Genomic DNA, 18,164 nt, shown 5'->3' on the forward strand with positions numbered 1-18,164 from the left:
ATATATTAAACTTGCTGTTTCCTGCTGTTAATATAAAAAAATTTCTTACTAACCACATATTTTTAAGAGTAAAAACCAATTTTTGATTAAGTATGAAATTTTGTGTAGACTGAAGAAAACAGTCTGTTGGTCATGGAAGATATACGCTAATTGTTACAAGAAAAATTCTTACTTACTAAAAACCCAAAATGCGAACACCACAACTTTAATCTGACAGAGATAATTTTGTTGTATATTTTTAGGGGCTTTAACCTTATCATATTTTTAGGAGTAAGCTTGAATTAAATTTGGTTTTGGTTAAAAAAAAATTATTTCTTGTAAAGCTAAAAATAATCGGTTGAACATGTTGGCATTTGGCTGAAAATTCAGCACAGAGGCCATGGAAGCGATGTACGACTTTATCATTTTTCTCATGCCGAATCGCACTCTCATTTTAAGGCACTGATATTTTTAGAGTAAAAAAAAATATTTTTTTTATACAAGGTTCGGACGGGAATTTTTAATTGTAAACCTTTATACAATATATGTCCGCCTGTGACGACGAACGCCTGGGCTTGAATTCTTGCGAGAACATCAGAAAATTTTCCCCTGTTTTTTTGAATGGAATGTTCAGGTCTATGTAAATGCAGACCCTGTTGGTTGCCACATGGTAATTGTTGTCGCGGGGAGAACCTCAATCAGGTGTTACATTCTTTACCGATTATTATGACCCATAGATTGTAAAGAAGTTTTAGATGACGCTTTCCCTCATCCCGATTTTCAAGTCTAATCCAAAAATTAGGATTGAATTGATGAGCCCACGCAAAAGGAAAACGATGATGAGCGCTTATAATGTCATAATGGTTGTTGAGAAAACATTATTGCATACTTTTAGGCGCAATTAGAAATTATTTTAAATAAAAGTTGCGTACATAAGACAAATATTTTATAAAACAAACTAAGAGATTTATGTCTCAATTTTTGAAAGTCTCTAGAGAGGAAACATGCGTATAAAATATCTTGACCAACATACATTTTAAGCAATATCTTTTATTTTAACAAAATATTATTTAGAAAATATTTTTTGGTCAATTCCTTTCCATTATTTGTACCAATTTAAACTACTTCCTACGTTTATTTAAATTAATGTTTAAATTAAAGTTCATTTAACTGAAGTGCCATTTAGTCTCTGTGTGTGACAGAACTTGGTAAATACATATTTTCTCATGACTTGAGATTTAAATACTGGCCATTTTTTTGTATCATAATAATTTTCCCAAAGGTTGCACCAATAACCCTTCCTCCCCTTTAACATAAAATAGCCAGACAATGCTGGTGGTGACAACACGCACACACCCAACATAATTGTTAATAATAAATAGTTGAACATTAAATGACATTAAGTGTGGTTAATTAATTTTCCAGCATTAATATTTTTCATAATTATAGATGGTTTCATATAAACACTCACATAAATTTTATATGCTCTTCATACATGCATATATTTTTTTGTGGCGCCTTTGTACTGCTGATGGAAGTGTTGTACAATGTTTTTAAAACAATGTGTATTATTTTTAATTATAGCATATCATTAATTAGGCAGACAAATTAGTACAGAGTTCAGTTGGAGAAGATGTATACATATAACTTCTTTTTGTAATAAATATATGCTATATTGCATACTTTAGGGATGGGCCAAAGAGGTCTCTCGCCCATACTTATGCAATCTATAAATCATCATATTATTTGGATGATAATAAGCACATAATGGCCATAATGAAATAATTGAAAATTGCACATTAATGAAGTTTTAACAACGTGAATGCAATTACAAATTATGATAAATATAAACTGTTAAATTAATTAAGCACTATTATTCAATATGGTGTGTGGCGAGTGGATAAATGACATTTTTGTTTTATTTTAACTTTAAAGCCTAAAAGTAGGCTTTGAACAATTAAAAATATGGAAATATTTATATAAAACACAAAACTTTTATAAAAATAAAAACTGCAAAGCCTAACCATATTAAAAGGATTAACAATATGTGATAAAAACTAAAATTAAAAAAATATAAAACTAATCACATTTAAGGTAGATTATGTTTTTGCCTAAATTTTTGTAGAAAAACCCCCAAAAAGTCAAAAAGAATTTTACTTTTTGGGCGTGAGGTGGCCTTTTTTTGAATAACTGTTATACTACAGCTTGAAACTCCAAAATCTTAGGACTTTTCTCTCATTTGTTGTTGTACTGTCACATTACAATTAAGCAAAAGCTTACTTAATATGAAGTTAAATTCCTTCTTTAAAAGTAATATTTTACTTTTTACTTACTCACTTAGTTGGATACTTTCACGTGTCGTGATGAGTATCCAATGTTTTGCATGACCGAATTGAAAGCAATTTTCTATGCCAGGTTATAAGTTTCGCTGCCATAATGAAAAAAAATCGATTTTTTTTTTCTTGTGCAAACATTATTGAATATGTCAGACAGGTAATTGTCAGTTGAACTATAACACACGCAAGAGTTTGCCGCCTATAAGTATACCAACCAGCAAGTATATCTTGCAACTGCATAACAAAATGATGTCTAATGGTTGGCATGTTACATTTAGCATTGAAGTAGATTTATAATTGAGTAAAAGGTTTCGTTGTTTTGTCGACAGAGGGTAAAAATCGTTGCAGATAAGGTAGGGAAGGAGTGACGAGGCTACGATTTCAAATAAATTAGAAATTTTCAATGGAATAGGAAATGAATGAATATATGGTGTTTTAAGTTTTTCTAACTTGAACCAATTATTCTCTCGGTATTGCTAAAAATTAAAAAAATATGTCTAAATGTTGAGGAGGTTGCAAAAAATATTGATGTAAACTTTTGGAAGGTATTTGCAATATACTTTAAATAAACTTCGACATAAAAATGCCAAAAAAATATTATTTTAATTTCATTTGAAAATAATTGCAACTATGGCAATAGGAAAGCTGAAGTCATTGTGGTGTTTTGAGGTATTGCTACAAAAATTGTTAAAAAATTAATAATTTATTGTTATTTTTTGGTGCATAGTTTCGGGGGGAGATTGAAGAAAACAATGATGCATACTTTTAGAGGGAATTTGCGAAATGCTTTAAATATACTTGAGCGATATGAAAATGGCAGGGAAAGTAATACAAAATTTTCCATTAACTTTCCATTAAAGAACAAGGGATACTTCTTTCATATCAGTGAGTGCTGTCCCATTTAAGGTTTTTAAGCTCAAAGCCGCATAGCGACACCACTTAGTAGAGAACTTTTAATAATACAGGATACCCTGCAAATGTAGCCAGCATTAGTAAAGGGATAACCACACCAAAAAATGTTTCTGACGTTCACGTTGGGACTTAAACCTAGGCGTTCGGCGTCGTAGCCAGGCAGAGAAAGTAATATTTTTATAATTTCATTTAAAATTTATTGCAACTTTAGACCAAGTTCTTTAATAGGAATCGAAACAAATGACGTCCACTTGTAAGCTGAAGTCGATTCAAGTCAGTGTGGTGTTTTAAGGTATGAAAGTCTTTTTTTAATTTACTTTTACTGCTTAAACCAATTATTTTATTGGTATTATACATAATAGTAATATTTTTGTGCATAAGTTTGAGGGATGCTGAAAAAATATTGATGCATACTTTTAGAAAGAATTTGAAAAATACTTTAATTTAGCTGTAACGACATGAAGCTGCCGGACATTTTTTTTTAATTTCATTTGAAACGAATAGCAACTTTACCTGAAGATACAGACAAAAGCCTTTAGTAGGAATCTAACCAAAGGCCTCCCATTTGTGTTTTAGAATATAAGAGTTTTTTTAAATTTACTTTTAATTTAACCCTCCGACGGTTGAGTTATCCGTTTTCGAAGTATAAGGTACTCTTTGGATGGAATTTTATATGAAATCGCATTTTTTTAAATTTTTTAGAAATTAATGAAAAAGGTCCCCAGAGACCTTGCAAAAAAGGAAAATTAAAAATTTCAATGGTAATTTTTCGGTGCATAATTTTGGGGTAAGTTGAAAAAGTATTGATGCATACTTTCTGGAGATATTCACAAAATGCTTAAAATTAACTTCAACGACAAAAAATTTCGGACAAAATTTTTGTTTAATGTCATTTGAAATTAATTGCAATCTTAGCTATAGGGGCATACCAAAGTATTTAATGGGAATCGAACCAAAGGCTCCTCAGAAACAATAAATTTTAATGATTTGGAGATAGTTAAATTTAAAAAAACTCAAATAAATATTTCAATGACATCAACAAAAAGATTTGTTAGATATTTCACTGTTAATGTATACTTTTAGGGGCAAAGAAGAAAAATTCTTAATAAGCTGTAAGGCCCGATTCATTAATTTACATATTTCAAGATATGTAAATTAAATTAAAAACGTATTAACAATCCAATGGCAGCCGGTTGTGCGTACCGGATCGACCCGATGGAGTTCTTCATCGGTAAAGGCTGCCGCCTCAGTGTATAACACAATGCTATAACAACATCAACGACGAATGGGTTGAAAAATACCCAAGAATAGAACTGTCTTTGAAAAATTATAGCACTAGTAAGGAAAGAGGTACCCTATTGTAATTTGGATTGGCCCAAAGTGGACGAGTCAAATTAGTTTAAAAAAAATTACCGTCATTTTAGGTCATATTTTGGGGAAACATTTACTTGTCAAAATTGGGCAATATTTTTGCAGCACAAAAAATCAATCAAAAAAGTTTCTCAAAATTTTTAGAAATGAGACTTCTGGAAACCTTTGTAATGTACCGCTGCATTTGATGTTTTCTATATTTAAAAATTATGTCGATAAGCCTATAACTTCTGACAGATGGTGGAATTTGAAATCAATGTCGTTCTACTTTTCTTCGCTAAATGGACATAAAATGTTTGGATTATGAATTTGGTTGTTGTAAAAACACAGTGGCTTAGGAAAAATAATTTTTTCAGAGGTTTCTCAAAAAATTTTCATATTTTTTTCTAATAAAAAAAAAATGGTTAAAAAATTAAAAATTTAAATGCTCTAAATAATCTTTATATGAAATTTTATCAAAATCGGATGAGGAAATCGATGGTCAGCCGTTAATGGGTTAAGTCCGGCCAGCGGAACTTTGGACATCTACAACCATAAATTCATCTTACCACCAATTTTACCTAAAATAATTCTCAGTTTATGAAAGAGCGTGAGATTTAAGGAGATGGTGTTCAATTTCCAGCTAAGTTAAATATTCTCAAACTTAGCTCCTTAAAGTATGCACCAAAATTCAAATATTTTACAATATAATGTCGATCTCATTCAAACATCCGGATTTTCGATTTTGTGTAAATCAATGGATCAATGATCTGAAAATGGTGTAATAGACAGAAAGGAATTTCACCCCTTCAATGAAATCTCATAGTCACTTTTTAAGGGGCGTAGATGGAATATGATTTAAACTTAACTGCAAGTCCTGATTCGGACTAGGCAATTTTACTTGAGATAATTCTCAGTTTATGGAAGAGAGTGAGTTTTAAGGAGATGGTGTGCAATTTCCAGCTAAGTTCAATATTTGTAAACTTAGCTTCAAAAAGTATGCATTAAAATACAAATATTCAGAAAATTAGTGTTGATGTTGTCTTTCAAATATTTTTCAGATTCTCGATTCTGTGTATATCAATGGATCAGTAATATGAAAATGGTGCAATAGATAGAAAAGAATTTTAGCCCCTTCAATGAAATCTCATCTAAAGAAATACCATTTTATTTTAATTTTAAATGTTTGTTTATATTTAATAAAAATAAGAAAAATATTTTAATATCAAAACAATAGGATTTGTTAGTTATTCGATTTCGACCGCTTGCTTTAAGGGGCGTAGAGAGAATATGATTTAAACTTAACTGCAAGTCCTGATTCAAATTAGGCAATATTACTTGAGGTAATTCTCAGTTTATGGTAGAGTGAGTTTTATGGGGACGTTATAATACTTCCAGCTAAGTTAAACATTTCAAATCTTAGCTCCTCAAAGTATACGTCAAAACTTAAATATTCAAAATATTTATTGTTGATGTCATTCAATCATTTTTCAGTTTCTCGATTTTATGTAATTCAATGGATTCACAGTTTACGGAAAAAAGTGAGATTTAAGGAGACGATGTTCCATTTCTAGCTAAGTTAAAAGTTTCTCACTTAATACCAAAAGTATGCATTAAAAATCAAATATTTAGCAAATTTTGTGTTCATGTTATTATCATCATGTCATTAAAATAATTTCAGATTTTCAATGAATGATCCGAAAATGTTTCAATAGACAAAGCGGAATTTCAGCTGCATACTTTTGGGGGTGCAGTGGGAAAATAATTTAAACTTAACTGCCTGATTCTAGGCAATTCTAAGTTTGTGGGAGAGAGGAAATTCTCTCCCAATAGTATGCATTTACATTCTATTATCTAACAAATTTTATTGTTGGTCATTCAAACATTTTTTAAATTTTCGATTAAGTGTGAATCAATGATTCGAAAATGTTTCAATAGACAGTAGGAATGTTAGTACATATAAAATTCACTGAAATCCCATAGAAAATTTTTCAAATTTGCAAAAAAAAATTGTCTGCAAGCAACTGGGGGAACGCCCTGTTCCTGAACCAGACCAAAAGGACATGTTTACCGATTGGGACAATATATCATATGAAAATTATTTGGTATTTGAAAGCTGATACCCTTTTTTAAGGCCAAGAGCCCCACCACTCAAAAACAACCTTAAAAAAAAGACATGTTGGCCGTCCAGGACAATACGGAACTTAAATGGAAGGTTCTTGAGACTAAAGTACAAATTTTCACTTAGCTCCTAAAAGTATGCAATAGAAATCAAGTATTTAGCACATTTAGTGTTGATGTTGTTATTACAAAATTTCCAGATTTTTTACAAAAGATCTGAAAATGTCTCAAAAGACAGTAGGGAATTTCAACACCCTTAATCGTCACTTTTTAATTGATTTTGAATGCATATTTTTAGGGGTGAAGTTAAAAAATAGTTTAAACTTGATTAAACTGATTTAAAGTAGGCAATTCTCAGTTTGTGGGAAGAGAGGAAAGGGGAAATGTTTCCATTACTAAATAAGTTTCTTTTTACATGTACGAGACAATATGAAAGTCAAATGGAAGGTTTCTGACAACTACTGTACAAATCTTGAACCCAAATTAGGAATTAAGTTGATATATGAAGCACATGTAAGCCTTCTGTAAGCCATTATCTGAGACGGACTCATGTCCCTAAATATCCTTCTCCGCTGGACAATAGCTTCAAAATATTTAAAGAAAAATCTATTCAAAAAAATCCATTTTGGGGTAAAGCATCGCTAATCGGGCCAGCTAGTCCAATAACAAGTCTTTTTGACAACATACTTTAAATTGTGTATTTGAATGAAAACCCCTCTAACTGTAAAATAAACTAACAGAACTTTGTCTCTATTTTATAATTTATTTAAAAAATAAAGTCACCGTTTTTTGCTTTAACCTAATTAACATCTTCACTTTCAGACTGTTGTTTAGAACCAGTTCGTTGCTTAATAAAATTAAACCAAATGCGACATATGATAACGTTATATAAGGTCACATGAAACCTTAAAGTTAATATTTCATTAAAAAATGATAAAAGGAAAAAAATAAGAATTAAAACACTTTAATATATGTTAAAATATACATTGTGCGAATTGATATGTGGCCAAAGGCTACACACCATATGTCTCGTTGAGAGATGAACATGGCGGTTTTGTTGGGTTTTAAGTATTAATTTGTCATTAATTATTGTCTGAGAAGCTGCAAAAAACAACAAAAAAAGTGTGTGCGTTTATAAAAAAAAAAAATAAATTTATGTATTAAACACTTCTCTGAAGCCTACGATGTGTAATCACAGAATGATAATGGCCTCCGGCAATTTCAAGTATTTCTCGAAAATTAAGTCAAAAAAAAGACATTACCTAAAGTGTAAAAATTAAATTTTAATGGAACACTTTGGCAGAAAAAACATTAAAATTAAAAAATTAAAATTTACAAATATCTTGCAAAAAAAAAATACAAGGTTCACATTTGCAAGACTTGGTAATTGGACAATTGGCGATTCTCAACTCTTCAGCTTCTCAATGTTGGTTAATAAGTTTTGGTTAAAAGTTAACAAACGAATGTACAAAAAGGCTCTTCTTTGCAGTTTACAAACATTTTAAACATTAATTATATGATATTTATTAATATTTTTTATTTTATATAAAAATAAATACAAACAAAAAATTTAGTTAAAGCTTACCTCCGACACTTGAACCATTCTGTTGTGAATATAAATTCTGTTGTGCTGTTTGTGGTTGGGGTGGATACAGTTGGGGTGGACCTTGAGGCGGTGGCCCAGCTCGTGCAGCGCCCGGAGGCACTAAAACCGGGGCAGGGCTTACAAGGCGCATTGGTGTTCCAGTACGTGGTCCCATGACAAGCGAACCGCTTTGGTCGAAAAATGCCGGTATAACCTGGCGCCCACAAAAAAAACCAAGCATTCATACAAGCATGGTTGGAGAGAGTATTACAAGGCGGCAGCAGATGTTGTTGATGTTTGGATATTTGTAATAGGTTTTTGTACAATTTTTTGAATAATTTTATTGTATGGCATTTTTTTCGATTTTATTTTTATACAACGGTTAGATAAGATGGTTTTTTGAAGTTAGTTTATATAAATTTTTCATTTGGTACATTATATGAAAGAGAAGAGAGGAGAGAGAAAAAAACAATATATTTAACGCTTTAGGTTGATTGGTATGATGTATGATATATTCTCTACATATATAGTCAAATATATACAAAATATTGTCAAGTGTACAATATTTTACATATTTTTTTTATGAATTTTTACAAAATTATTATTACATTTTCTAAAAAAATTTTTTAAAGCTCTTCCAACTCACCTGGTAAGATTGATTTTCAGCTCCCTGTTGTGACGGCGTCAGCGGCCTTCTTGGCTGTGTGCCCTGTTGTGGTATCAGATTTCCCGGATACATGCCCCATGGTGCCACACCATAATACTGGGGCATTTGTGCCGCTATCAATCCCATATAGGGTGCTGCATCTTGTCCGGGATTAATGACATACGGTGCCGCTTGCTGAGCCGCATAGGCAGCATTCTGTTGGGCCAAGAATTGTTGTGAGGCTGCGGCCATTTGCATTTGTTGTGGCTGCATTGTGCCATTTGGTGCGCCTGGCTGTTGGGCAGCCGATGTGGCCGCCGCGGCAGCTGCTGCAGCAGCAGCGGCATTTGTAGCAGCAGCTAGACCGGGATTCTGTGAGCGGAATAGTTGCTGAAAGAGGGAAAAGACAAAAAAAAGGTTAGTCAAATTCATACAAAACTGAAGGATTTGCAAATCACATTTTTTAAATTGTTTGCCTAAAAATATGCAACAAAATTGGAAGAAACCCCAAAAGACTATTTAAATATAATATAATATAATATATTTTTTTAACATTATTAAGAAAATATCGCCCCGGTAGACGAGTTGGTAGCGTGTTCGGATTACCAGTCCGGACTCCTGGGTTTAATTCCCACCAGAGGCCTGGTTAGTCTTTACAGTTGAGTCACAATGGACTAAAATTGTCTAAGTGAGTCTGTTTAGAAAATAAACTTCCACTGCTATCGAACCTAACCTAACCGACTATAAAAAATATTAAAAATTTACAAAACATTGGCAAGCCAATGATCCCTTAAAATATGCTACATTCTAAATAAAATCATTACAAAAAATCAGATTCCATTGAAATCAAATTTGTAGAACATTTTGTTTTTTAAATCAAATTTCTACAGGATTTACTTTTTAAATAAAATTTTTGCGAAATTTCAATGACAAAATTCTATATGTATATGTGATCAAGTAATCAGGGGAAACGCCCCACGCTAAACCCCACCAAGCGGGCCTAGAAAGCAATTAAAACGATATATATAAGGTTCCAATTAAAAGAATTTAAAAGAAGAGTACGAAACTCTTGCCATAATTTGAAATCAAAGAGAACGCCCTACGCCAAATTTCTTCAAGCGGGACATGTTGACCGGTGGGGATACTTGGGCTTACCAAATAAATGAGGGTCCAACACTGGTAACAAAGGGGAACGCCCTACCCTAAATTCTTTCAAGCGTGACACGTTGGCCGACATGGGTCCAGAGAGCAAAAGGGACAATATGGGACACCAAAACTAGGTTTGTGAAAGGGGGGAACGAATCGGTCATCATAATTTTGGAAAATCTCTCTAGGGTACCATGCTAAAAAGAAACCGAGTGGACATATTGACCCTTAGGGACACTTTGGGATACAAATGACTGCTCACGGCCCTTTTCAAACCTCCACCGAACGGGCATAGTGGCCGATCGGGACGATATTGGTCTCTAATGAAAGGCATTCGGAAGGAAAATACGAATTTGTTATCAGAATTAGTAACCAAAAGTTTGAAGGGCTCACCACCTCCAAAAACCCTGATAGGACAAATTTAGTAACAGAGCCAAGAGAGGTGAGCATAACCGCCTATGACGCTGAATGCCTGGGTATAGACTCTAAAACGGCTGAACCGATTACCTTGACATTTTCACAGATTGTGTAGGTTGGTCTGGAAGGAAACATAGGCTATATAATTTTTTGATATTGGAAGGGGGCGGACTCTCCCCCTTACCCCAAAATTACTACCCAAAAATAAAAGTGTACCGACAAAATGGGACTCAAATGAAAGGTTTTCAGGAGAAAACCACGAATTTCATATTAAAAACTGGGTCTAAGTAAATGGGAGGCTGCCCTTACCCCAAAATAGGTTTATTAGACGATCATGACAATATGGGGCTCAAATGAAAGTTATTCGGGAGTAGATTGCGGATATGGGAGGGAGGGAGGAACAGGCTTTATAGTTTTTTTTGTATCGGAAGGGGGCGGACCCTAACCCCGTTACCCCAAAAACAGCACCCAAAATCAAAAATGGAAGTCGCCCTAACCCCAAAACTCCTCCAAGAAGACATATTGTACGTTCATATCAAACGAAAGATATACGGGATTAGATTGCGAATCTGGCATACAAAATCAGATTGCAATACAACCCCACAAATGCGCATGTTTACCAATTATGACTATATGAGACTTGGTTTGTTTGGTTGTTCCGTAGATTTAAAAACGGCTGAACCGATTTTCTTAAAATTTTCACAGATTGTGTAGGTTGGTCTGTTTGAGTATACGCCCTACAGCAACCCCTAAACTTAGCTTCATTTCTGACTATGGCAGTATGAAGCTCAAATAAACGGTACTTATGAGTTAAGAACGAATTTGATATTTATTTTCAGGGCAAAGTGCCGGTGGGCGCCCCATTCCCAAAACACCCTCCAAACTTCACGTTCACCGACCGTGGCAAAATGGGGCTCCAATTAAAGGCACCCGGGAGTGAAATTTAATATCGATATTTGAGTCGAAATGTCAGAAGTGCCATCCCTCCCCTAAAAAGCACTACTCATTACCCTAATTTACAAAAAAAATAAAAAAAAAAAAAAAAAAAAACAGATCTCGGAGGATGGTAATGCGATTGCGATTCGTCGGGTCGGGTGCCCCGGGAGCCACCCAAAACCCGGCAAATGGATATATAGACCAATAACGACAATATAGGGATCAAACGAAAGGTGCTTGGGAGAATAAAAAAGAATTTGTTATTCAATTGAAGAGCCATGTGTTTGATGCTCATATTTGGGACAAAGACCCTGGGATTCACTCTTCTTTCAAACAGAACTTGCATATCGATCATGCCAATATGCGGCTCATATAAAATTTATTTGAAAGTGGAGCACAAAGCTTATAATAACTTTAAGGGCAAAGTGTCTGGGTGGCCACCCCACTTCCGAACAGCGTGCCGAACCTCATTAGGGAGAATTTACATGAGCATGCATGGCTTGGTACCTCACAAATTTCGCCAGCATTAAGAGGGGATAACCACCGCTGAAAGTTTTTTTCGATGTTCTCGCCAGGATTCTGAGAGGCTGAGGTTGAACGCCTATGTGTTCAGCGTCATAGGCGAACTTGGGTTCCAGTGGCACGAATTCGATATCCACATTCAGAACGGAATGACCTCACCCTAAAAACACATTCGAGAGTTAGGTAGGCGCAGCGAAGTGGTCTCGTTTCGGCTGCTTTTCTATAAAAATCCAAATTCAACACACATTTTTCGTAAAAATCTATTTCCGACAAAGTTTTCTGTGAAAATCCAATTTTCATAAAATTTTCCACAGAATTTAAATGCTAATGGTTTCAATAAAAATGTAACCAAAAATCCACAACTGGTAGTTCATTCTCTTTTAACACAATACCCAGACGCAACATAGAATTTTAAGATATATAATATACAACCAAATTGTAACCCAATTATTTCTAAACATAAACTTTAGATTTATAAAATTCTATTTTTAGCATTTCATTGCATTTTTTGTATTTTCACAATCTCTTAAATCTAAAAGGCTTTTACTGGTTATTCTAGGTCACTTCAATGATTTAGCATAATTGGTTTAAAGGATTATGGCAAAGGATTTATACAACGTTACTGAGCAATACTCTTGTATTGGATGTTGTCGCCCTCTTTTTATATGTTTTACCAATATGTTCATTTGGGGCAAATGAAATTCATTCATTTCAAGGATCTCTTTTTTGGCATTTTATTTATTCTATTTTTATTTCTTGCTTAAAATACCATCTGCATAATGTCCTTACGACTGTCTATGTAAATTTAAAACCAAATAAATATTTGCTTTTTTTTTAACAAAATAGAAACCCACAGAAGAAAAGCACGCAAAAATAGAGAAGAATAAGGAAAACTGAAAAATCTAGTTTACTATTTAAATCTATTGTTATTACTTTTTTTATGAGCACAAAAGTGTGTCAGTGCAAATGGGGGCCAAATGGAAATAGAATAGTCATTATACTCTTAGACACACAAACGAAGTCATACTGAATTTCATAGTATGAAGTTGAAGCTGAATCTGAAGCTATTTTTACTTATAAAGTGACACTAGCCATCAGAGCATATAACTAATCTTAGAATTTACGAGTCCTTTTCTCAATGGCTGCCTTTGAACTATAATAGTTTTGAGTTTCTTTGCGTCCTTTATTTCATAGTAAGGAATTTAAAATTGGTTTAAGGACTGAAATCCTTAGCACATATTTTAAACAAAGCCAGAAGTTGTGTTGTGAAATGAAATAAGAACCTGGTGTTTGGAAAAATATACGGTAATGGTAAATGTCAAATGTCTAAGAAAGCCAAGTATATGGCAAAGAAAATTCTTTTAATCTTCATTATGGTACGATGTTGGGAAACAGAATTTCCCAAATAGGAAATAAAGAAATTCTTAATTTATAATTCCTAATGTGCTTCAAAGTTTGATATTCACAGAAAACTTTAAAAGTGTTGTACTTTCGTAATGGGAAATCTTGGACAAATACCTTTCATTTTGGTAGCATATTGGCATGATTGATTTTCGGCCATTTTGGCAAGGGGAGTGGGGTGGGAAGGCCTAGCAGATACTTTGCTTCATATTTCATGGACAGATTCGTACTCTACTCCAAAATACCTTTCATTTGATACCTATATTGTCCCGATAGGGTTATGTGCCCGTTTGTCAGAGTTTTGGGATGGGGCGTTCCCCTATTTAATTGACAATAATTTTGACGATGCATAGAAAATTTAAAAAAGAAATTGATTTGATTTCCCAGATTCGTGCTCTACTTCCAAACAACTTTCATTTGCCACCTTTATAGTCGCGATCAGTCTATGTGCCCGCTCGTTTTGATTTTAGGGTGGGGAGTTCCCCCTACTTACATGACAACAATTTTGACGATGCAAAGAAACTTTAAAGCAAATAAGTTTTTATGTGTCTTATTCACACTGTACTCAAAAATATCTTTCATTTGATACATATAATGCTCCGATAGGTTTATGTGCCCGTTCGTTGGGGTTTTGGGTGGGGCGTTCCCCCTACATTAATTTTGACGGTATATAGAAAATTTAAAAAAATAAAAATTGATTTGCATTGAAAAGATTGACAAAATAAGTTTATCAAAGAAATAATATTATTCAAATAGAAGTGTTCATCAAAATCATAATTAAAGTTCAAAAAAACTTTACTCCAAAACCAATACATTAAAAAAGTTCCCTACTTATTTAACAAAAAATTATATTTCTATACAAAATGCCATTGCCTCAAATATGCGATTGTGACCGCGAAAATAGTGTTAAATTCAACGTTTATCAACAATCTTAAAACTTTTCATGACTGTTTTTATTATTTATATTTTTTCTTTGTGGTCCCACTCAAATCCCTTAAACAAATTTAGGTCATAGCATTTGACATCTGTTGCTCTTTGTTTACTGGTTCTGAAAGAAAGAAACAAAGAAAACAATTCTGTGATATGCAATAACCATCACACAGCGGTTGGATTACGTTATATTATCACGATGTCAAGGCAAAAAGTGCAAACAATTTTCTTTTTCCACCATAGAAGGCGACTTTGAGCCCATGGCACTTAATGTCAGATGTTTCCCATTTGAGTTTCATAATTATGTGAGTTTAAATTTTGCTTTTGCTGTGGGTTGGTTCTATATAAGAAAGACTTTTATCACCCCTTAAAGAGGTTTGAGTTTTGCCCCTACTCAACCGTAAGGGGGAAAAAAGAAAGTGAAAATAAGGCAAGAAAACCCTCAACAGTTTGGTTTTTTTGTGCTTAGCTTTTCCCTTTTCAATTTCTTTGTTGAATTATTATTTTATAATAAACTCCCCAAAGTAGGCAATGGTTTTTCTTGTTTGTTAATTTCTTGTATGCTACCCAAAGTATGCACTGGGGTTTTTGTGCATTTTCTTCTTATTTAATTTTATAATTTTCCGTATGCTTCTGAAATTTTCAAATCGACAATAAGTTCCTAATATATGTAGCATTTCTCTTTTCGAACATTTGATATTTTTCGCTTCGTTTCCTTTCGTGTTGGCGGCATGGTGATGTTTTTTTGCTTCGATTCTCTTGAGTAGTTAAATATTCAATTACTTGTGCCCATTGTTTGCAAGCTCTACTCCTCCAGTCGCATGCACAGGCACAGTCACAGTCTTAATAAATTATTTTATATGGTAGTGTGGGTAAATGTTTTAGATGACGGGGGCTGCTGGTTGTTGCTATGTAGCATACTTTCAGGCTTTGGCTGCGTATGAAATACGACGCAAATACCTAGGATTTTCCTTCCACTTAAGTTCTAGAACTGTGGTGTTGCCATTATTTTCATGCTTTGTTTCATGGCTCACGGAAGATGAAAACATTGTCATCGCCCATGTTGTTGCCGTGGAAAAGCGAGAGCGTTCCCCCAGATCATATAACAATACAATTTGTATAAGAAATTGCAAATGTGATTGTATAATTTAACTTACAGCGAGAGTCACACTAACATTTACATATAATACAAGGATTTTTTGTCTTATTTGCTACTTGAACGAAGGTAGACAATGAAGGTTAAATGATAAGTTAGGTAAACTAAAATTAAAGAAAAAAATGCTCATTTAACATTTTAATGTCTTTTAATGACTCTCGTAAAAATAATTTTTATATAAAAACTAAAAATAACATACAAATAAAAAAAAAATAAATAATAAATAATATTAAATTAAATAAACTTAAATGAAATAAAATATAATAAAATAAAATAAAGTATGAATATACGGCCTGGAAGCAGTAATTTAATTTTTTGTATCTGAAGCGGGGCGGACTCTACGTTATCCCAAAAGCACCACCAAAAACCAAAGTGTACCGATCGGGACAATATGGAACTTAAATAAAAGGTATTTAGGAGTAGAATACGAATATGATATTGAAAATTGGGTCAACGTACCTAGGGGCCGTTCCAGGCCCAAAACCACCCCAAAAGTAGCACCCAACATCAAAAGTGCACCGATCGAGACAATATGGGACTCACATAAAAGGTACTCGGAAGTAGAGTTTGAATATACGGTCTGAAAGGAGCAATAGGGTATGAAAGTTTTTGATATTTGCGGCGGGGCGGACTCTCCCCTTACCCCAACAGCACCGCCAAAAACCAAATGTGAACCATTCGAGACAATATGGGACTCAAATGAAAGATATTTAGGAGTAGTGCCTAGGCGACCGTCCCAGACCCAAAAGTAGCGCCCAAAATCAAAATTGGACCGATGGGGACAATACGGAACTCAAATGAAGGTATTCGAGAGTAGAGTGCAAATATTATTATCGAATATTAAAAATTGGGTGCAATTACTGAGCCCATAACCGATTCAAATGGTCATGATAATATGGGACTCCAATGAAAGGTAGTTGGGAGTAGTTTGCGAATATGGTATTAAAAATGGGATTCAAGTGATAGGACCCTCAAAACACCGCCTAAAATGTTTATATTTTTCAATCATCAAAATAAAAAAAAATAATTAAAAAATAAGACAAATAAAAGAAAATAAACTAAAATAAAATAAAATAAGTCATGATAAAACACTACATGCAAAATTTCAGCCAAATCGGACAAAAATTGCTCCCTATAGAGGCTCAAGAAGCCAAAAACATGGACCGATATGGCCCATTTACAATCCCAACACGAAAGAGAAGTAATTTCAAGCGGCTAGCTTAATTCCTTCGAAAGTAAGCGTGATTTCGACTATACATGGCACAGAAGTTGGATATCAAAGCAAAACTCGAGCAAAATTTCAGCCAAATCGAATAAAAATTGCGCCCTCTAGAGGCCTTATAAAGAGAGGTTTGTATATATAGCAGTTTTATCAGATTATGAGCCAATTCAAATTATTCTTGGATAAATCGGATACGTAAGTATTTCTCGAAGAAGTCAAGATCCGAGATCGGTTTATAGGCATGTCAAAACATGGACCTATATGGCTCATTTACAACTTCAAATGACCTACACTCAATGAAAGTATTTGATTAAAAGCTCAAGCGACTTTATTCCTTCGAAAGTTGGGGTGGTTTCGACAGACAGAAGTACATTGATGGGTAAATCAACTTCGAATGTCAAGAGGATCAACAATATAAATACTGTGTTGGGCCTCATATAAATATTTCGATGTGTTACAAACGAAACGACGAAATAAGTACACCCCTACTCTAAGGTGGAGAGTAAAAAATAAAAAAGGGTTAAAAAAATTAAAACAATACAAGAAAAAAATATAAAACAAAGTTAAATGACACTAAAAGAATTAAAAACAAAAAAAAACAAGAAAATTAAAAAAAAAATTATTTGTTGACATTAATTGCATACTTTGAGGGGCCACATCAAGAAATTGGTTTTTATAAAAAAATACATAAAATTAAAAAAAAACCCACATAAAATAAATACTTTTGATATCAGTTTGGAACTTGATGAAAAAGGATTTTTTTTTAGTTATTTATAAAAGAAAAATAACAAAATGCTGCATACTTTAGAGAGATTTAAAAATGAAGGTATTTTTTAAAGGGTTTTGAAAACTGATGGTATATTCCTCGAAAACACGAAAAACAAACAATTAAAGAACAACAACAAAGTCAAATAAAACATAACTCTAGACTACACATGACTTTTTTGAGCATTAAAAAAATTCTGCGAAACAATTTTATAGCTTGCATAACAGCTAAGCAGTCATATAACAAATCTCAACATTTCAAAAGAAATAAAAAAATTCCACATAAATGATATAAATTGTTCTATTCCTAAAATTTATATACGAATATTTAATATAATTACAAGAAATTCTTACATTTATCTGCACTACCTTCGCATGTACATATGTCTGTAATCTTCAAAAGGACTACAACTGTACAAGCACATACAACAAATAGATATGCATAATGTTTGAGAAACGTGCATGCCAGCGAGAAACCATAATCGTACCCTTGAGATTTGTTTAATGGTATTTTAACACATTCCAGCCTAAAAGTAGGCAATGCTTTTTATTGCTATTTTGTTGCTTAGAGAGTAGCACACAGCACAGCCAGCGAATGAGTGTAGGGAAGTGGAATGTAGTGGAGTGAAGTGAAGTGTCGAGTGCCACATTTCACTCGCGGTTAGTTGATTTTTATTACAATATATTGTATATATTGTGTTGTGTGATTGTGTTGTGTGTGCGTGCAGTTATTTATTAAT

At 33.2% G+C, this 18,164-nt stretch overlaps 1 protein-coding gene across 6 annotated transcripts in view; it reads right to left on the bottom strand.

Annotated features, from left to right (window-relative positions):
• Positions 1-18,164, bottom strand: part of LOC106081092 (maternal protein pumilio) — an 809,199-nt gene that overhangs the window by 22,826 nt on the left and 768,209 nt on the right. For all 6 annotated transcript variants that reach the window (XM_059362138.1, XM_013242815.2, XM_013242816.2 and 3 more), the window contains 2 exons: positions 8,930-9,319; positions 8,284-8,497 (listed from right to left, as the gene is read on the bottom strand). In XM_059362138.1, coding sequence (XP_059218121.1) covers positions 8,284-8,497; positions 8,930-9,319 — 604 coding nt within the window. The remainder of the gene's footprint in view (positions 1-8,283; positions 8,498-8,929; positions 9,320-18,164) is intronic.

The sequence above is a fragment of the Stomoxys calcitrans genome, chromosome 2 (assembly GCF_963082655.1).
Source record: "Stomoxys calcitrans chromosome 2, idStoCalc2.1, whole genome shotgun sequence".
Classification (NCBI taxonomy): Eukaryota; Metazoa; Arthropoda; class Insecta; order Diptera; family Muscidae; genus Stomoxys; species Stomoxys calcitrans.